Source organism: Myotis brandtii, unplaced genomic scaffold (genome assembly GCF_000412655.1).
Source record: "Myotis brandtii unplaced genomic scaffold, ASM41265v1 scaffold618, whole genome shotgun sequence".
In the NCBI taxonomy this organism is placed as follows: Eukaryota; Metazoa; Chordata; class Mammalia; order Chiroptera; family Vespertilionidae; genus Myotis; species Myotis brandtii.
In genome coordinates this window covers 380,791-403,065 of record NW_005370354.1, presented here as the reverse complement: position 1 = coordinate 403,065, position 22,275 = coordinate 380,791, and the positions used below count along the sequence as shown (strand labels likewise).

General features: G+C 39.2%; 1 protein-coding gene across 2 annotated transcripts in view; it reads left to right on the top strand.

The window, feature by feature from the left end:
• The window catches only part of FOCAD (focadhesin), a 250,074-nt gene that overhangs the window by 4,352 nt on the left and 223,447 nt on the right, over nucleotides 1–22,275 (top strand). For both annotated transcript variants that reach the window (XM_005879937.2, XM_005879938.2), the window contains exons 3-4: nucleotides 541–695; nucleotides 17,344–17,448. In XM_005879937.2, coding sequence (XP_005879999.1) covers nucleotides 541–695; nucleotides 17,344–17,448 — 260 coding nt within the window. The remainder of the gene's footprint in view (nucleotides 1–540; nucleotides 696–17,343; nucleotides 17,449–22,275) is intronic.

Below are 22,275 nucleotides of genomic sequence, written 5' to 3'. Positions count from 1 at the left end.
ACATTGCCCTCTTGGCCTCAATCATCCTGTGACCTGGGGGGGGGGGGGGGGGTGAGGATGGGGTGCATGTAGGTGATAGAGGTTGGTGGTAGGAGATTAGGAACATTTTCTGAAATTGTATTCCCACTGAGGGCTTGCAGCATAGGTATGATTTGGGTTCAACTTAGACTAACTGACCTGCTGATATTGTGGGTGTCTGGTGAAAGGGCTTGGTTTAGCACTGCCAGAGACAAGTCTTAGTTTTGATCCCTTGTAAGGTTAGTTCTGTTGCGTTGCTTGAACTCAGGTTATAACTGTTGGCAGCCAGGCTTATTTTGCAGCAAATACACCAGATGAGAGAGAGAGTTGCTATATCAGAACAGATCCATTACCTCTCTTGGAAACAGACTGTATAGTTTATTCTACAAGTGCTGTGACAGCAGCATCTTTATACAGGAGAGCTAGCCTACTGTGAACCAATTACACTGTGACGCATGGCTGGGGGTGCGTATGCATTTGCTACTCGTCGGAAGTGTCCTTTAACCACTGGTTTGATTTCAGACCCCTGCTTTGAACTTGCTCTGGGAGAAGTGCAGCAGTGATAACGTGGTGGTTCGGACAGCCTGCTGCGAGGGTCTGGTGGCACTTGTTGCGCAGGATCACGCGGAGTTCAGCTATATTCTCAATGGGATCCTCAACCTGATTCCCTCTGCCAGGTACTCTTCCTGTTGGATCAGTTAACAATTTAAAGTCTTAGAAAAAAAAAATTCACTAATTTCCATGAAGGGCCCACATTTAACCTACTTACCCATTGTTTTTCTTTCTCTTAAAATGTCATGAAGTTGATACTTCATATGTGATGAGAACATGCTAGTTTAAACTCTATAGGTTTAGAATTTGTGGGCCTTTGCTGTACTTAAGTTTGGGGCTCTGCTTAAATTTGTCATTGTTCTGTTTCATGAAGAAAATAGCTACATAGTGAAGAATTTACAATTGCAGTGCACATTCCTGACTTACTTTAAGAAAGAAGGCTGCCTCTAAGCAGTACTTCCACAGTGGTCAAGTTTCTACACTATTGAAAATAGTTTGGCATTAGTATGTGTATTTTGTGGTTTCAACATGTCTTCCCCTGAATATTATCCAAGTAAATGATGTATAGGTGTGTGTGTGTGTGTGTGTGTGTGTGTGTTTTTAATTTGTTTGGTATGACTTTATTTAGTACATTCGCAGACTGAGCATAGTGGAATCACAAGGGCTAAAAGGGGATACGCTATCCTGAGGTGGTTAAACAGGACCGTATTGGAAACATCCTGTGGAAATAAGACTGTCTTGCAAAATACTCCCTGAAAAAGGGATGCCACTCTTTGCTTCAAGAAATGGTCTTAATTTGCCTTCTTTAAGTCATTTGGGCTTCTGCCTCCTCCCAACTCCTACCAGTGTTTTCTACTCACCTTTATTGTAGTAGCATCAGAACTGAATACTTCATCTTTTTTTTCTGCTCTCTGTGGAGGGGGAAAGAGTCACAGTCTCATTGTTGGGCAGAAGAGTTTTCCTCTCAGTCTGTGGAAGATGCTTTCCTGGACTTGAAGCTTATTAGGCTCAATAATCTCTGGCCTTTTAAATTCCTTTCTTCACAAATCTTGTTAGTTTCCTTAAATCACCTCTTTATATCTTTTTGGAACCTTAATTTTTCTTTTAATTCTGCTGTGTATAGTTGTAAGTCCAAACCCTTGAGTGTGGTACATGCCCTTCCCAAACTACCCGCAGCCTTCTGTTCAACCTGCATTCCCTGCCGTGAACTCTCGCCTCTAGCTGTACACACCTGTTCCCCATTCCTGAGCTTTCACATGTGCTCAGCCTCCACATGGAATGTTCTTTCTCCTTCTCTTTCTGACTTCATCTTCATCCTTCAAAGCTCAACTGAGATGTCACCTCTCCTACCTAGATACTCCCCTCTTCTCAGCTGGGCTCCTTGCTCTTTCACAGTTTTCTTTTCAACCTGTATTTTCATCTCTAGTGCACTCTAACAGATAACCAACTATCTATAATAATAAAAGCATAGACCGGACATCCTTCCAGACAACATTCCGGACGAAGCCGGGGCTGCGAGGGAAGCCCGGTTCCCAGATGCCTGCCAGCGGCCAGAGGGAAGCCCAGGTCCCGGGTGCTGGAGGGAAGCCCGGGTCCCGGGTGCCAGAGGGAAGCCGGTGCCAGCAGCCAGGGGAAGGAAGGCCTACTCTTGCACGAATTTCGTGCATCAGGCCTCTAGTTTCTGAATAAGTAAGGATTTGATCATGCCTAAAAACTTATTTATTTTCTGTCTTTTTCTCTTTGCACGCTCACATTGCATGCACATGCACACATACACCACGCTTTTAGAAGGATCCTATTTTCTACCCATTTAAAAAAAAGTAGTTTTGAGAAGGCTTTTAAAGAGTTAAGTTTTAATGTGTTGCTCTTTTTTGTAACTTATTGGTTGACTTTAAGCAGGCCACCTAGATTTTGCATTACCCCTTTTTTTTCAAATGCAGGTACAGTAATGGTATTTGTTCCCCCCTACATAGTTTTCAAATGCCTTAAAATGCACAATATAAAATCCATTTGTATTGTGCTATACTATTTATACTTAAAAGCCAGAGTATCAGCAGCTAAGGGAGTGGAGTTAGTCTGTGTATGTGAGGGATACTCGAGCAGGTTAGATTATACCTTTAGTTCTAGAAGATCATGTTAGAAAATGCTGCTGGTGTGATACATTCCTCACACTTCAGTAAAGTCCTTCATCACTATTGTAAACTAGAAAGCATACACCTGGCTGATAAGGAACCAGCATCCCATCTGTATATATTATAATTTGTCAATCACCTTAGATTTTTTTAAATTTTAAAAATGTAGTATTTTTTGAATAGATAATACATGGTAAAAAATTCAAAAGGGCATATGAAGCAATGTCTCTGTCTTATTATCCTTTGAAAGGTGTTACATATTCATGTAACTGAAATTTATGTGTAAATATTTTTTTCTTTAAGAAAACCCACAAAATTAGTAGTCCACTACACATAGTGTTCTTTATTTTGCATTTTTCATGGAAAAAACATATTTTAGAGATAATTTCTTAACATACATAAAGTACTTTCAAATTTTTCCAGCTACATTATATTTCATTGTGTGAATGTGCCATAATTTACCAATTTCCTATTGTTTTCAATTATTTGCATTATAGGCAGTGCTTCAACGAGTAATATAATCTTACACGTATAGGTAACCATTAGTTTTCAGAGGTCATTAGATATAGAAGAAAGCACTGAATTCTATAATATGCAATTATATGAATTTTAACAATTAAAGTATCCTGGAAAAAAATTCTTTTACAAAAATCTTTTTTTTAAAAGATTTTTTAAAAAATATATATTTTATTGATTTTTTACAGAGAGGAAGGGAGAGGGATAGAGAGTTAGAAACATCGATGAGAGAGAAACATTGATCAGCTGCCTCCTGCACACCCCCTACTGGGGATATGCCCGCAACCAAGGTACATGCCCTTGACCAGAATCGAACCTGGGACCCTTCGGTCCGCAGACCGACGCTCTATCCACTGAGCCAAACCGGTTAGGGCTACAAAAAATCTTTTATCTGAGAATATTCATGTTGTCTAAATTGTTAGCCACAGGGAAATGGTGATAGAATAGACTGCAGCTAACCAATTTAATTTTTTTAAAATATATTTTTTATTGATTTTAGAAAGGAAGGGAGAGGGAGAGAGAGAAAGAAACATCAATGATGAGAATCATTGATCAGCTGCCTTCTGCACGCCCCCTACTAGGGATCGAGCCTGCAACCCGGGTATGTGCCCTTGACTGGAATTGAACTTGGAACCTTCAGTCTGCAGGCTGACACTCTACCCACTGAGCCAAACCAGCTAGGGCACCAATTTAATTTTTGAATCAATTTGATCATACAATGTGTTATATAAGTGCTAAGTTTTCTTTATTGTTACCAGTAGAAGTAATAATTATATGTGAAGAATTTTCTTTATTTGGCTTATTTCAAGTAGCAGAGCTCTGTGGTTCGTAGCCATTACAACAACTAAACGTTATTTCTTTAAAAAACAAACAAATGAGAATTACATTGAAGAAATTATACTAAATCTAATTAAAAACAGGAGATCCAAATAGCCTCCTCCTCCAAATGCTGCTCAGGGGATCTTGAGACAGAAAACCATCTTTATCTGTGGGATTTAAAAGCACTTGCCTGTGCTTCTTGGCTGAGACATTTTAGATCTTCAGTTTCCAGTATTCAAATGTCTACTTGTCTCTGGAACTCTCTTCTTAACATAGAGGTTTATTAGCATCTAGAGGCACCCTGGGAACAGAGCCGCTCAGTTTTGATGTAGAAAATAATTGTAAAAATTTCTTTCCCTCAAGCCTACCATCTTTCAGGGAGAGAGAAGAAAAAGAGAGAGAGAGAGAAAGAGAGAGAGAGAGACAGAACTTGTGCTGGTGTGGGGGACTGATGGTGGGAAGCAGTCTTCTGTGGAATAGATATCTGGGAATGTAGAAGTTTCTGGAACTTTCTCAGTATGGTAGTAAATGTTGAAAGCTGCAAGGAAAGATGGAAGGCAACGTTGATGAGACCAGCTCTCCTAACTTTGTAACCTGCCCCTTAGCCCTTGGCAGGTCTAGTCTATAAATTTCTCTTGGAACATGTATTGGACCTCCACCACCGCCTCAAAACTACCCACATTGTATAGTCTGACTTTGAAAAAGACTTGACATTTGCAAAGCTCTGATTGTCCGAACCTCGGGGAGGGGCTGGGAAAGCGCCTGCCTCTGTTTGAGAGACTGTTCCCTTCAAAGGAGCAGTTTGATGTCCAAGAGTATTCTTGGTTCAAAGCTGAGGCAACATGAAACAATTGTAGACCAGTTTTTATAGCTTCTGTAAACAAAGAAATGGATTTCAGAGATCCAAAATGTTCCTTTAATCAGTAAGGAAATTTGAAAAAGAAAAAAAAAAAAGTCCCCAGGAAGGAAAGAAGGGGACCAAAAAGACAGCACAGAACGGAAGTCATTATCAACAGTTAAATGTGAATTTTCAAATTAAACAAAACTGAAATTAAAGTGAATGATACATAGTAGCATGTACTTTTCTTGTCTTTTAAGGAATTGCTTGTTTTAAGTGTAGATAGTTTTGGGGTTTGCTTGTTTGTTTTGACATTGACTGTATCCTAACATAATGATTCCCAAAGCAAAGGGTGTCCCCATTTTTCTTACATTTCCCGCCCCCTTAACTGTGCTAGCTTCTAAGAAAGCTGATGCAGCCATTGTTATAGTTGCTTAGTAACGGGACTGTGAATAAAAACCGTACTGTCCTGTGGAACCAGGTATTCAGTTTTCGATATTGAGATGTCGTGACAGCCTGTAATTTCAGTTTAACTGCTTCCCCAACCTCTCCCCCCACCTTCTTTTAAAAATGTGTTTGGTAGAACAGTTATGCTCTTGATAAACTAGGCTAGCACTTGATTTGTGTGCCTTTTGTACTTTCAAACAGAGAAAAGAACTGCAATTTACGTATTTGGGAAAATAAAGTGTATTAAGGTGTGAGAGATAAAAGTCTATTTTCTGAGGTTCCTGAAGTCTACTTTTAAATGAAATTTTTCAGAGGGTATTAAAAATGCCCTTAGTGTGTCCTGACTAAAGCTGTTGGACTCAGTGAGTTCTTGATCATGGATGGATGAAGGTCCAATTTGGTTAAAAACAAAATGATTCTGAAAACTATTTGGAATTAAGATTTAGGGTAATTTGTGAGAAAATTCTCGCTCAGAGTGTTCTCTTGTATTGATGACCCTGTTCCTTGGGACACCTAATGGCTTTGTTATTATGTAGGAAATGGCCAGCAACTAAGGAGATACTATATTTATATCTTGTATTCTTTTAAAAAATATTTTTTTATTGATTTTTAGAGATAGAGGGAGAGGGAGAGAGAACGAGAAACATCCATCGGCTGCCTCCTGCACACCTCCTACCAGGGTTTGAGCCTGTAACCTGGGCATGCGCCCTGACCAGAAATCAAACTGGTAACCTTTTCATGCATAGGACGACACCCAGCCAACTGAGCCACCCCATCCAGGGCTATGCCTTGTATTCCCGAGGCTTTTCTGTACTATTAGCTTCCTTCTCTTTATTTGGCAGGAGAAGAGCCAAGGAAGGATGCCTTTTTCCTCTAAGGTGTCCTCTCAGGAAGAGTTAGCATGCTCTCATCTGCCGCTGGGGCTGTCAGGGTGTTTGTCATGAATTGAGATGGTTTCAGGGCTCAAGTCTACATTGGTGTCATCGCTCATTTAACTCCTACTTGAGAGTGACGGAATTAATAGATAGTGTCTGGTTTTTTACCTTTTCTTTTAAACATTCCTTTAAGTTGTTTAGCTTGTTCCCAGATGTCCTCTTTTCCTTTTTTCCCAATGCCTTTTCTTTCTCTAAAATCCCAGAATCTCTCCTAAATTGCAGCTCATAACCAGAAAAGTAATTCCAGCCACTTTCCTTGTCTAGGACATTCTGCCCTACTTCTTTTTTAAGTCAGTTGATCTGGTTGAAGGCTTTGTTTGTCACAAAATCTTCCTGTCACGTGTCTCTGCTAAGATGTTTTCTAGGTGATTTAAGGAAAGGAACTGCTGAACATGTGACTTTTATAATGGAAAAATGCTTCAGAAGAAATCAGACTGTTGTCTGGTACTTAGAAGACAAATGAGGGTACAGAACTTTCCCAAGCACAACTCAGAGCACAATCGGTTAGATTTTTTTTTAAAAGAAGCATTATTTTTTGTCATTTATTCAAGCACGGTTTCCTCAGAACTGTTCCCCCCCCCCCCTTTTTTTGGTTTTCTTTTGTTTTAAATTTCCTCTCTTTCTTCCTGGTTCTCTTTTCCCACATAATTTTTCTAATAAAGTCAGAAAATGATTTATTCTTTAATCTAGTGTGTACCATTATCTAATTTGCTGGTGACTTACTCTGCTTAAGGCTGACCAGTTATCCTTTGCAGTTAAAAAAGGGACTTGGCTATATTTGACCATTTGTTCCCATGCTACCCAGGGAATGCCCTCTATCCTTTGCAGTTAAAAAAGGGACTTGGCTATATTTGTTCCCATGATACCAGGGAATGCCCTTTTTGGGGATATTTGTGTCATTCTCTTCAACCCTGTTATTCTCATCTCTGGCCAAAAAATTAGTATGGTACTTCCTTGTACCTCACCTTTGGAATGTCTCGAAAGCAAAGAACCAGGAATTATTTGTAATCTTTTCAACAGGAGACTGAAATACAAGAGCAGTGATTATATTGTTATCATTTGAACCCCAAACAAAGGAAACCTGATATATGTTATTCCTATACACAGTAACAGTTATGCTACATTTATCTAGTGAAAAGCAATTTTCCTGGGTGGTTTTAGTTGGCATAGTTTGTGTAACTTGACCAAAATTTTTCTCATTTCTGTTTTCTATTTTTTTTTTAGAATAGTCAATATCGTTATTGACCCACACTCCCTCTCATGATAAGATCTGGGTCTTGGCTCACATGCGTAGTGAAAATTGAGGTTCCGTTTTGCGTTGTCTCTTGCCCCTGTGCTGGTAGCTCAGGCCTGACCTTTTCTCTGCTCTCCCTTAGAGGGCTCTTGAGTCAATTAGCTTTTTTTGATATCTCCCTCCTTCTCCCCCCTCAGCCCAAGGAAGGACTTGCGGCAGCTGAACGCCTTTGGCAGCAGGTTCCTGAGTGCGTTGGGACTCTGGGTAACAACTTACAGAAACCCACTTGAACTAGTTTGAGCAAAGAAGGGTGGTTTTTAATTTTTTGATAAAGAGTTATCCCATAGGATCCAAGAACAAGGATGCACCGGGGCCTCGGAATCAAACTGGATACAGGCTGTGTGTTTCTTCTCTATTGCAGCTGACTTCTTCTGCTTCTTCTCCACAGGCCACCGCCTGCTCCTGGGTTAATATCTCTCTTTTTTTAAAATCCTCACCCAAGGATATTTTTTAATTGATTTTTAGAGAGAGGAAAGGAGAAAGAGAGAGAAACATTGATGTGAGAGAAAAACATCAATTGGTTGGCTCCTGTGTGTGCCCTGACCAGGGATCGAACCCGCAACCTAAGTATGTTTTCTGACCTGGAATCAAACCTGCAACCTTTTGGTGTACAGGATGATGCTCTAACTATCTGAGCCACCCGTCAAAGACCTGGGTTACATCTTTTTTGTATAAGAGACAGCCCAGCTGAGGTTGGAATTTCTTGGTCACAATGAAAGAATTGCCAGGCTAGGACCCAGCGTGTGTGAGATGTTTGCTCTTGGCCCAGTCAGCTCTGCCAGGGGCTGTGTATTAGTTCCTAGGGCTGCTGTAACCAGTGACCACAGACTTGGTGGCTTAAAACAACAGAAATGGATTATTTCACAATTCTGAAGTCCAGGAGTCCAAAACCAAGATGTTAGCAGAATTGGTTCTTTCTGGCTGCGAGAATCTGTCCCATGTCTCTCTCCTCGTGCTTGAGCAGCGGTTCTCAACCTGTGGGTCGCGACCCCTTTGAAGGTCGAACGACCCTTTCACAGGAGTTGCCTAAGACCATCGGAAAACACATATATAATTACATATTGTTTTTGTGATTAATCACTATGCTTTAATTATGTTCAATTTGTAACAATGAAAATACATCCTGCATATCAGATATTTACATTACGATTCATAACAGTAGCAAAATTACAGTTATGAAGTAGCAACGAAAATAATTTTATGGTTGGGGGTCACCACAACATGAGGAACTGTATTAAAGGGTCATGGCATTAGGAAGGTTGGGAACCACTGTTCTTGAGGCTGCCGCAACCTGGGGTGCTCCTTGGCTTGTGGCTGCATAACGCCAATCTTTGCTTCTGTCTTTTCATGACCTTCTTTGTGCATCTTTGTATCTCAAGTTCCTATTCTTTCTCATTGGATTTAAGTTTCCTCCAGGATGAGCTCATCTTGAGATCCTTAATTATATCGGCAAAGACGATATTTCCAAATGAAGTCACATTCACAGGTTCCAGGAGTTAGGACTATGACGTATCCTTTTGGGGGAAATAATTTACTTTCTACAGGGTGTGTCTTTATTGTGTAAACATATGTATGCGAGGGCCCTTTGTATAGTAACCATATAAATAGGAAAGATGTGGTCATTCCCAAACAGAAAGGAGACTAGAACACTATTCCCGAGGAGTCTTCTGCACTGGGGTTGAACTTGGGAGAAAGCCAGGAATTTGGAAATAGGTATCTCTCAGCCTCTCAGCTCAGCTCTAGCTCTGGAACATTATTGTGCTTAAGTATGAATGACTAATATTTGATCTGCTTTGTTCTGACAGGGATAAAGGGAGGGGAGATTGAGTGGACATAGATTCATTGTCAGAGATAACACACTTGTTTCACTGTGATGGCAAAATGACACCATCACCACCACCACCACCATCATCCTCTGGAATATTTTTTTGAAACTGCAAATCAACTCTCCAAACAGTAATAATGATAGTGGTTACTGCCTTGGTTCTCAGGGGAAGGGAGATAAAGGAAGGACATAGTAGCTTGGAGTGTGACACACACAAAATAACTAGGAAAATTTTGGAAGAAATGAGTGTTACAAAAGAGGAACTCCTCCTATGACTTCTAAAACCTTTTATAGATAATATCAAAGTAACTAGAATAGTATTATGAACCCTCCTGTTTCTGTCATTTAGCCCAACAACTGTTAACCCATGGCCAGTCCTGCTTCCTCCATAACCCCATTTACTTCCATCCTGGCCATATTCTTTTAGAGAAAGCCCTAGACATTGTCTGACTTATTCTGTAGAGATTTAAGTGTTTATCTCTTTTTAAAGCACATAATAGTAATGGCGTTATTATACCTTGAGATACAGATGTGCTCGTGCACGCCCCCTACTGGGGATCGAGCCCACAACCCAGGCATGTGCCCTTTACCAGAATAGAACCCAGGACCCTTCAGTCCGCAGGCCGACTCTCTATCCACTGAGCCAAACCGGCTAGGGCTCGTGTATAATTTTTTTAAATGTCCAGTCAGTCTTCAGTTTCCTAATTACCTCAATCTTTTTTAACAATTTGTTTGCATGAACATCTAAGTAAGAATTGGTTGTTATATCTTTTACATCTCTTTTAATCTATAGGAGCTCCCCCTCACATCTATCTCCCTCTGTCTCTGTCTCTCTTTTTCTTACAATTTGCTGAGGAAACTTGGTGGTTTGCAGTGATTTCCACCACATACCTTGGAAACCAGTGGATTTTGCTGGTTGTATCTCCATGTACTTTAACTTATTTCTCTGTATTTCCAGTGCACTGAAAGTTTGCTTCTAGAAATTTGATGATATGGAAAGTAAATTTTTGTTGTTGTTGGGGGCGGGTGTTGGAGAGGGAAGACTTCTTTGGAGGTGGTAATGTGTTCTTCTGCCAGGAGGCACGTAATATCTGATTGTTAGCTGTTGATGCTCAGTGTCTTGATCTATTAATTCATCAGGAGATTCAAAATGGTGAAATTCTAATTCTATCATTTTTGTTCACTTATTACATGAACTACTGCTTTAAAGAGAACCTTACCCATACCTACTATTTGGTTACTTTTTAGCACACTTTGTATAGGAAAGGCAGGCTATATATATTTTTCACTTTATTTACTAAACTTCAAAATAATCAGTTTTTAAGCATCCTTCAGTGTTGACCAATTAGATTTCATTTTATAAAGGACTAGAGTCCCAGTGCACCAAATTCGTGCATGGGTAGGGTCCCTAGGCCTGGCCGGCAATCAGGGCTGATCAGGTTCCTTGCCTCCCCGCCTCCCCACTTCCTCCTTCCCTCCACTTCCTCCTTCCCTCAGTCTTTCAGCACCTATGCATCACCACTGGTCGCCCACTATCTTCCACGCCACCTCCTGGTGGTCAGCGCACATCATAGCGAGCAATTGAACTCCCAGTCGAACTCCCGAGGGGACACTTTTCATATTAGCCTTGTATATATAGATAGATAATAACGAGCTCATGAATTTAAACATAACTTATGTATTTTAGTACTCTTTTCTCTTTTTTTTCAATGATTTTTTTGAGACTTTTTGAATTTAAACATAACTTATGTATTTTAGTACTCTTTTTTTTCAATGATTTTTTTGAGACTTTTCACAGTTTTGAGTGAGTTTGTTTTGGACCACACTTTAGAAGCAGCTTGAGAGAGAGAGAAGGAGGTTGAAAGAGAGAAATCTAAGTAAAGCTTAAAAAGTCCTACTGCTATTTAATAATTTTCATATGTAACAAATGATTTAAGAGGTCAGGGCGTAAAAGAAAATAGTGTTTTCCGAAAGGAACTTATTGCAGCCGCTCTGACCTTTAGTCACAGGAGCCATTTAGGAGCTAATTTTCAGTTTGGCGAATTTAGCCGCAGGCTGGGCAGTCTTCACCTGAGCAGTTAAATCTCTATTAACCATGCTAAATATTTATCTCCTACTTATTTTATCAGGAGTTTTAAGTTGGTTTCACTGTTGTAAGTACATGAGTTAAGTAAGACATATAAAAAAAACCCCACAAAACAAACTCCAAGAAAAAACACTTGCCTCTCTACCCCCAACAGGGTTATTTCATTGCTTAATAATATAAAAGCATTTTATATTAATTTTATTTTCCTAGTATTTACAATGCCCTCATTTGCTAGATGTGCAGTTTCTAAAATGAGAGGCCCATAACCACAACTAATAATACCATTTATATTTGTTTCTTTAGTAATAAACTAACAAATTTTAATATCAAAGCTATTAGATACTATAATTTTAATGTGCATATGTAAAGTCATGTAATTATACAACTAGAGATTACCTTTAGAGTTCACCTCTGTAGTCAAGCAAGACAGTGCCTTTGCAGTCTTTCATCCTCCCATCCGTTAAACATTTATTAAATATTTCTTATATACTTGTGTGAGGTACTGTGATATATCATGGTGAGGAAAGCAGACATAGTCATTACACTCAGGGTGCTTTTGGTTTAGAGAGAGAAATTAACATAATCAGAGTTGCACAATTACATATGAAATGGCATCCTTGTTAATGGTCACATGGTGTTCTATAATATGGGTTTGTCCTATTTTAACTATTAATAAACATGTATTTTGTATTTTTAAGAAAAAGGTAACAAATACAGTATAATACCTTTTTTTAAGGAGTATATAAGAGTATTTTATTAGGAGGGGTTCTTAGAAGTGGAATTTATGAGAAAAAGGGTATGTATATTAAAAGTTTTTATGGATACTGCCAAATTGCTCTCCATAAAAGCAAAATCAATATATACTTAACACAAAAGTACTTATTTCTTTATTCACTCAACACTGGATATTATGAATTTTATTCTGTGATTTGCATATCTATTTCTGCTCATGTTTCTAATATATGATTTGTCTTATTTTGTTGCTTTTCTTGTTTTATGGATCTTAATATTTTATCTATCATATATGTTATAAATATTTTCTCTCAGACTATCTCTAATTTTAATTTTGTTTTCTCTCCCCTGGAAACCCTTCTTACCAACTTTGTTAATAGTATCTGGGAATTTTAGTTACAGATTGTCTTTCTTGGGGAGTTCTTTTTTAAAAACATAATTCTTTATTGTTGAAAGTATTACATATGCCTCCTTTTCCCCCATTGACCTTGGGGGGGTTCTTTTTCACATTTTCCTACCAGTTCTCTCTTAAAAATTACTTTAATCTTTATAGCCACATTTGAAAAATGCTAAAGACTTGACTGTAGGTTCTTCTGGTATTCACTTTGACCTAAGTTTTTTGTACTCTACATCTATCTCATCAATTATTTCTTATGCTTTATCTTTAAAAGTATAAAAGCTTAATGAAGATATAATTCATGTATTATACAATTACCCTTTAAAAGTGTACAACTCACTTTTAGTTATTTACAAAATTGTGCAATGGGAAAAATATCCTTGGGGGAGGATTAACAACAACAACAACAAAAATACAAGACAAGAGCTGAGCTTGTTATCATCCTAGATGTTAAGTGGTTTGCCCAATATTACCTAGCTAATTAGAATTAAAGCAAGGATTTACATAAAAATTGCCTGGCCAGTGTGGCTCAGTGATTAAGCATTGACCTATGAACCAGGGGGTCAGGTTTTGATTCCTGGTCAGGGCACATGCCCAGGTTATGGTCTCGATCCCTAGTAGGGGGCATGCAAAAGGCAGCAGATCAATAATTCTTTTTCATCATTGATGTTTCTGTTTTTCCCTTTCCCTTCCTCTCTGAAAGCAATTTTTAAAAAAAATTAATCTGAAGTCATCCCTCTCAACCCACTTAAAATATTTAAATAATTTAAATAATTATTCAATTGAATTTGGGGCAAATGTGTTACTATTTGAATAGTTCTATATGTGATTTGATTGACACCATATCTTTCAAAAATCATAATCTATTCATGCTAACTCTTACTTAAAATACAGTAAGATTTCAATTATTCACACAATAAAATCTGGATTCATAAATAAGACCAAGCAAGACCTAACTTAAAGATTAAAAATCTGAAGTCCATTTGTTAGCCTCAGTGGTTCTGTGAACTCCCTGGAATTCAATGCAAATATGATATGTTGTACTTTTCTCTGGGATACTACTATTTTCATAAAGAGGTAGGTGGTCCATGTTGGTTAAAATCATAGGTCTGTTATCGGTCTCTCTAAAACTCTAGTCATGTGACAAATCATTAGAAAAGGAAAACCAATATAGTTTCATGTACAAAAAAAGGTTACAGGCATACTTAATTTTATTGTGCTTCACAAATATGATTTTTACAAACTGAAGACAAGCCCCTCCACCAGCAAAAAAGATTATGACCCACTTTATTGTGATACTCACTTTAATATGGTGGTCTGGAACCGAACCATAATATCTCCAAGGTATCCTGTATTTAATAAATCCATATTTCTTGGAAGAAATTCAGTCATAAATTCAATTAACACTAATCATCTAAAATGAATAATGTTTAAGCTAATCATTAGACCCAGGAGAAGTGGCCTCATGTGATTACTTGGTGCAGCGTGGGCTTTCTCCCTATTGATGCAGTCATTTGAGCTTAAATCAGACATTACAGCTGATTTCCAACTGCATGAACATTGAAGGCTCGAAGACAAGGACGCTTCTGAACATGTAATGACCCTCTGACCAACGCAAACCAGTGTCAGCCCCTGTGACAGGTCTCAGTCAGATACTGCAATCTGGGAACTGCTCATTCACACCTGACAATTGAAATTTATCTGCTAAATATAGATACAGACTGAGATTTCATGGTCTTGTATAACATCTAGGCACAGGCCTGGGTCAGAGCCATAGGGGTTGGTATTATCTCAGGAACTACCTTTGAAAAAGCTAGATTGCAACCCTGATGTCTGGTGAGTTAGCAAATTTATATATTTGGAGGAGTCACACTGCCTTGAAACTCCCAGGAGCCTCTATCAGCTCCACCCTCTGTGACTAAGTCCAGACATTCATTCCCAGGAGTAGCTTCTTAATAAATTGGTTACAGAACAATTACGATTTCCATGCGGAAGGATCTCCAGGTCTTTGTCAAAGAGAGTGTGAAGGGTTGTAAAGAGCTGGAGGATATGCGGAAAGGTAGCATTCCTTAAAGTCCAGGATCCTCCGCTATAGAATGTATTTGACTCTGTAAAAGTGAGTGGTATGAAGAAGGAATTTACTCTAAAACTTTGGATGTTGAGATATCTTTCCTAAGCTTAGAGGAGGAGGATTCTAGAAACTCAGAGTGTCAGTAGAGACGGTTGTCAGAAGAATGTGAACAATCCCAAAGGAAGGAAAGAAGGCAATGCCTCTGTCCCCAGGAGGGCTCACAGAGATGCCCTGCAGTCAGCTCTTCCTCAGATAGCTCCAGTTCTCTCCAGTCTCTTAAAAATAATACTTCTTAATTTTTATTGAGTGACAATGGGACTAGCTGGCCATATTTTGAGGTAAAATAAAGTACCATGGAATTGACACAATACCAAGGTATTGTATGTGAGGAAACCTAACTCTCAGTTTGACATCCATCAGAGAACACATGTAGGAGAGAGGATCTTAGGGGAAAGGCTTCATGTGAACATGGTAGTGAGAACTCTATGTTCACCAGAGAATCCACACAGGAGAGAAACCATATACGTGTGATATCTTTCACAAAAGATTCATTCATGACTCTACATTGCATGGTCATAAGAAGATCCACATGAAAGACAAAATGTACTATGGGAAAGATTGTGGGAAATGCTTGGGCTGTAAGGGAATCCTCAGTGCTCGCCAAAGAACCTTCTTAAGAACTAAAGCTAAACCATATTAATATCTCCAGGTGAGCTGGGAAGTATAAATATAATGTGAGCCACAAAGGTGAGCTGCATATATAATTAAAATGTTCTAGTAGCCACATTAAAAATTAATGAGGCAGGGGATTTTAAATTTTAATAATGTATTTTTTGTTACTCCACATATCATAAATATTATTTCAATATGTAATCAATATAAAACATTATACATGATATTTTACATTTTTTTGGTGTGTCCTAAGTCTTTTAAATCCAGCGTGTATTTTATACTTACAGTACATCTCGATTTGGATTCATTGCATTATAAATGCTCAGTTGCCACCTATGGCTATTGGCCACTGTGTTGGCCAATACAGTTTGAAAACTCTAAATGCCATAAAAGAGTCCATTCAGTCACACCTCACTTAATTGCACCAACTGATATCACTTAATTAAGCCCAAGTCCTTGTCCTAGCCCCAAAATAAGGTTAACAGTGATTTGTAACCTACTATTATTTTGGATAGCAAATGACAATTTATTACATGGTAAGCACTTAGGAGAATATGTAGCTTACAATAAATGCGCTGAAGTATTAAAAACCATGACTGAAATATAATCACTTACAGAAAAAGGGTAGGGTAATTTGTGACAACATGGGTACATGGCTGAATCTGGAGGGCATTAAGCTAAGTGAAACAAGCCAGACAAAGAAAGACAAAAAATATGGTGTCACTTACATGTGGAATCTAAAAAAAAATTAAAAAGAAGGTTGAAGTCATAGAAACTAAGAGTACATTGGTGGTTGCCAAGGGCTGGGTGGGAGGGTAGAGAAAATGGAAAGAGGTTGGCCAAAGGGCACAAACTTCCAGTTACAAGATGACTAAGTTCCGAGGATCTAACGAACAGCTTGTTGACAATAGCTAACAATGTGGTATTGTATACTTGGAATATGCTGAGAGTAAATCTTAAGCATTCTTACCCTCCCCCCCCTTCCAAAAAAAAATCAATAAATGATATCAGGACAATTATTTAACTGTATAGTACTTAAATATATTCCAAAAGTATTAACTTAAATGTAAAATCAATAAAAAACTAGAAATAAGTATTATCATAAATTGAGAGAATGTGAATTGACTGGGAAACTGCAATGAGGGAAGGACCACTACTGCTCCTTTGCTCTCCTCCACCTGCTTCCCCATCTTCCTGTCCCTCGCTGGGTAGAGGACACAGCTGGAGGAAGAGAGGCAAAAGTCCTACTTTATTGACATCACTGTAGTATTGGCTACTGCAGTAAAAAATAAAATAAAAAGTGGCCATGTGAGGTCATGATGTATTAATTAATTTGATTATGGCAATCATTTCACAGTGTACTAGTACAGTACATATATCCCATTGTACACTTTAAATATATTATAGTTGTATTTGTCAATTTTACTTCAATAAAGCTAGAGCTGGAAAAAAATCCCATTTCATAATTTAAAAAAGTAATCATAGGTCTTCTTTTTGATATATTATTCTCGTACAGGAATAAGGAAAAAGTTAAAGTTCTATTCCCTGCTCCCATTAGCTTTGTTTTAATGGTGCTTATTTGTTCTAATTGGCCTCCTGGCCCACCAGATTCATTTCATATATCTGGTTATTCATTGTCTAGAATAATAATTCATGGTCTGCTAATATTTATAAATGAAGGGCTTGATTATTCAGTATGGGGAACTGATGTGGTCACTGCCTGCAATTATGTGGGCTAATGTTTGTATTTTTCCTGATTGGTTTTACCCCGAGAGTGAGTTAGGCTGTTGAAAAGTTGGTGGTCTGATTTTTTCGGCTCTACTTCTCCTTTATGGGAGCTGTCTGCTTGTGGGCCTCTTTTTGGCTGTGATGTAGAACGAGCTGGGTGGCTACTGTTCACTCTGGGTGGTAAGTGTTCAATTATTTAAAAGTGGTAGAATTAAGCCCCTCATTAGAATATTTGCTTTATGTCTATAACATTTAACATATTGTAACATTTCTTTATATAGGAATACACATGGCTTGATAAAAGCTATCATGAAATTATTACAAATGCAAGCTGTAAAGGAAGGACAAGCTGGCGAGAAGAATATTCAGGATCTATATTCTATTAGGTAAGCCTTTTTCCCTTTCTTTAAAAAACATATTTTTTATTGTGTGAATTGTGAGCTTATGAACTGAGACATGCTAATCCGTTAAGAACAGTTATTTCAGAGCTTGAGCAAATGTACTTACAGCAGGAGGGTAAACTTCCTCACCATGAAGACGAATAGGCGACTAGCAAGGGGTTATTACCCAGGGCAAGGTCGGTAGTTACTAGCATTGATTTGCCTTTTTTTGTCATCTATAGAATGTAATCTATCGAATTATTTATAAAGAAAAACCACACCACAGCAATGACAGTGAAATGCATTGGATTTTATGGGGGAGTGTGGGCAAAGGATGGCATCAGGCTTATTTGTGAAGGTGCCTTGAAGGTCCTAGAAAGCCATTTCTTGAGAGAGGAACTCCCACTTAGTGAGCAAAGGACCCCAGTGGATGCCATGTAACCAATGTGTATTGTCCTAGGAACTGTGTTTAGTGATGCATCCGGAATGTGCCTGCTTCTAAAGAATGAGAACCTGGGACCATAAACAAGGGGACTGGTTCACGGTGGAAAATGGTTCGAATGGGCTATGGCAATTCAATAGGGCAAGTAAATCACCTGGCTCTGTGACACAGTGATTGTGGGGAGGGATCTGATGAGAAGGACTGCAGTACGTTTTGAATGGATTTCTCTTGGTTGACTGATCATCCTAGTAGATTTAAACCATCAGTAGGCCTTGCACACTTTCCTCTAAGGCTCACACAATTTTCATTGTATCTTAGCTACTGTCATTCCATTGAATTACTGTCGATCCTTGTATTAAAAGGCTACAGAGCAAAGGTATGGGAGGCTTAGAGTCCTCCTAAATATTGAGTTTTTTGAAAGCAAAATGAGGACTCTGATGTCTAACATCCAGATGGAAACTTAAAAAGACCTCCAACTAACTATTTAGATATTTAAAACATATTTGTTTCCCCCCCTAAATCATATAAACATATCCAGATATTTGGGAAGAAAAAAAGAAAGAAAGAAAGTAAATCAGATCCTTGTGAATCCTCATTGGCTGGAGCACACAGCACCTGCAGTTTTGAGCATTTGACACCAGCTATCAGAAGCTGAGAGTCTCTCTGAAATGTTGAGTGCTGCCTATTCACGTAGATTTACAGTGCTTTCCTTTTGAGACTGAGTCAACAGTGTCTTGTTACAATGATCATTCCTGAAGTTTTAGTGCTATTTACGATCTCTTTTATTTTTTATGAGTACATTCAGAATTTTTTAAAGCCAGTTTTTTTTTAAACAAGGTCAGATTTGCATTTTACATATTTTTTTTTCTTAGCATGTTTTTGATGTCTTCAAACATATGGAAAAGTTGGAAGGATGCAGTACAATGAATTAGTAAATTCCTTAACTTATTTGTTAACTCAGTAATTTGATTTTAAATAGAAGAAGCAAGAATAAAATTATTTGCTCTATGAAAATACTGTGGAAACGGGGTGTGCAGAGTAAACTTTCCAAATTGATAAATATGCTTCTCTCTTTTTAACATAGTGGTGCCTCCCGAGGCACAGGTTTCTATTTCGGGTTTGTCCTTTACTCATTACCTTGATCAGAATTGAACCTAAGGAGTAGATGAGCAGATCTTAATGTTTCTAGATGAGTCATATGAACATCTGTGTTTTTTCTCTTTTTTAAAAGAAGTTCAATCTCTTGGGCCAGAGTTTCAGGATAGAAAATGATTTCATTTCATTATTGTTCACTGAGGGTTATTTATTTTAAGATAGGAAAGCTATTGAAGTTTTTCATTTTTTTTTTATATAACAGTTTTATGACACAATTGACCCATTTAAAGCATACAATTCTCATGGTTTTTAATATATTGATAGAAGTATGCAACCATCACCATAATCAATTCTAGGACATCTTTATCAATCCAAAAATGAAGCGCTGGCTGGTGTGGCTGTTGGTTGAGTGTCGTTCCATGTACTCAGAAATCGCAGGTTCAATTCCTGATGAAGGCACATGGCCAGGTTTCGGGCTTGATCCCCAGTAAGGAGCATGCAGGAGGCAGCCAATTGATGGTCTCTCTCATCAATGTTTTTCTCTCTCTAAAATCAATAAAAACACATTAAAAAAATACCTCACCCATTAGCTGTCACTCCATATTTCCCTCCACCCATTTAATTTAATGGTTCTCAACCCTGGTTGCTCATTAGAACCATCTGGGTGTGGAACATATCAAAAATCAAATACCCCAAATGAATCAAAATCTCTGCCATACGGCGTAGGCATTTGTAGTTTTAAAAAGGCCCAGGTAGTTCTGATTCACAGTGAGTACAAGATGGTATGCTAGCCACTCCTTAAGGTGCATTCTGGTCACCTGGGGCCTTGTTGAATGGCAGATTCTTTCCTTAGGGCTGGAGTGGGCTCCAGATTCTTCTATGATAGGCTCCCAGGTGCTGCTGATTCCCCACCAACTATAAGTAGCAGAGCTACTTGCAGCATCCGCAGAACCTCAAGGCTTGTGGGGAGTGCAGGAGCGTGGGCTATCTGGATCCGAGTCTTCCTGCTGGTATGATTTTTCAGGTAATGTAGAGGCACCTTAAAGTTTAAGAAGCCCTGGTGTAGGTGATGGTAAAGGGAAATTTTCTATCATGCAGAAGTGGAGTCACTCTCACTTTTATACTGATTGTCCTCGCTGTGAGTGTTCGACCTTCAGTCATCTGTAATGTTTCCCGTGTTTACTTATAATTTATATTCTCCGGTAGTTAGTTCTTCTAACTGCAGCTTTGTTTTCATAAGAGAATAGGTGCGAGGCGTGGATAGGGAGCCTGGTTTGAGGAGCTGAAAGCTTTGTTTTTAGATTGGTGGCACATTAAGAGGTCCGGAATCAATCACCTGAGTTGGCATAATCCAGTAATGTGTATGGAGAGCCCTTATGTGAACGGCTGCGTGGCACTATAAATCAGCAGAGTGTAATCGAGTGACAAGAGCCGTAAATTCCTCCAGGGGGGATTGCGGATAGCAGAAACGGAGGAGAGGTGAGCCTGAGGAGCACATTCCCCTCGAGGGAGCGGTGATTACCCGAGTCCGGCATGAACTTGCCGCGCTGCTTGAGAGCCTCTTTGCCACATGTTGGTTAGCAATATCACCCAGCCTTGGAGAGGCAACGGACGCGCTGTGTTTGAAAGCATAGAAAGGATATGAGAAGCTTAGCGGTGTTCCCTGCTTATGCTGTAGGATTCATTTAAAATGGAAGTAGCATGAAACATAATTGGAAGCTTTCTGGGCATGAAACTAATCTGTTCTTAATGGTATGAAGGACTCTGCTAGTAAACATTTGGGGTTTAAGTATTTCTCGCTTCTTTTTGTCTTAAGAGCTAACTTGAGTTGTAGTAAAACCAAATATGTGGTCATTCGAGTCTGTGCTGAATTGCCCAGGTGATTCTGGTTCACGGTGAGTACAAGATGGAATGCTAGCCACCCTTTAACATGCATTCTCGTCACCTTGGCCTTGTTGGTTCCTGTGACTCCTGGAGGAGCTCTGGAGGGGGCCTTCTCTTGGTTGAACCTGGACATCAGTGGTTCTCAAACTTCTGTGCATAAGAATCATCTAGGGAGCCTGTTAAAAGTACAGCTTCTCAAGACCACTTGCCAGAGATTCTCGTTCATCCAGTAGGTTTGGTGTGAGATTCAGCATCAGTGTGTTTGTCTGGCTGGTCAGTGGTACGGATATAGGTTGCTTGTGGATCACACTTGAGAAGTACTGCTTGAGCCCCTGGGAGCTTAATGGTACCACATATGAGCTGCAAGGAACCCTTTGGGGTAGACTAGGAAGTAGTTCTTGAGGGTTTGTGTCTCCTTGCCTCTGTTTCTTATTTGGGAGGCAAAAAGTCTGTAATGTTCCTAAGCCCAACGGACAATAGAGAGGCCAAGAGCAGAATCAAATACTTTTTCTAAAGGAAAAGCAATCCAATGAGAGCAAGCCAAGTGCAGACACAAGTGAGAGAATGTAAAGCGATTTAAATCCCATTGCTCTGTTCAATGAAATACTGCCATGGCCCTAACACAGCAGGGTTCTTCCTGGTCAGGTGGATGGTTGCAGGAGCAGGAGGTGAAGAGAGCCCTCAGCACCTTCCTGGAAACCACCACTGGTTTTTAGTGTTTACAGGGCAGAAGCAGCTCATCCTCAGAGTGTTTGATATGTGTGTCTGGGACATGCCTGCAAACCTGCATTTTAATAAGAGATTTGGATGTACAGGTGGTCTACTGACCATCCTTTAGATACACTAGATCAGCGTGTGTGTAGCTAATAAAGTTCATGTTGCCTAAGTGGACCCTTCTTTAGTTTTGTGGCTTAAACAAGATTACACGGGGGATATTTAAGTAGGATTTCGACCTCCAGAGCCTTTTAGGATGAGGGTAACTGGAAGAACATACAGTACATTTGACTACTGTGGTTACATGAGGAGCATACGCCAAACATAAAATCCTAGGCCCATGAGTCTCAACCTGTAGCACATCCGAGCCCTCTGACAGATGCTGGGCTCTTCCTGGAATGACCAAGTGTCAGCGCTGGTAATTTTTCAGAGCTTCCCAGGTGGTTTCTGATGCACTGGGAGGGTTGAGAACTGCTGCCCAGTTGTTGCAGTGAGGAAATGGGGGTTCATCCTTGCCAGACCATCGGATCTTTCAGGATTAATAACATTATATATGAAATCTCCTGACTTGTAAATGTTGAGAAACAATTTAGATTTTTAAAAGTACAGGGTAAGCTGAACCGGTTTGGCTCAGTGGATAGAGCATTGGCCTGCGGACTGAGGGGTCCCGGGTTCGATTCCGGTCAAGGGCATGTACC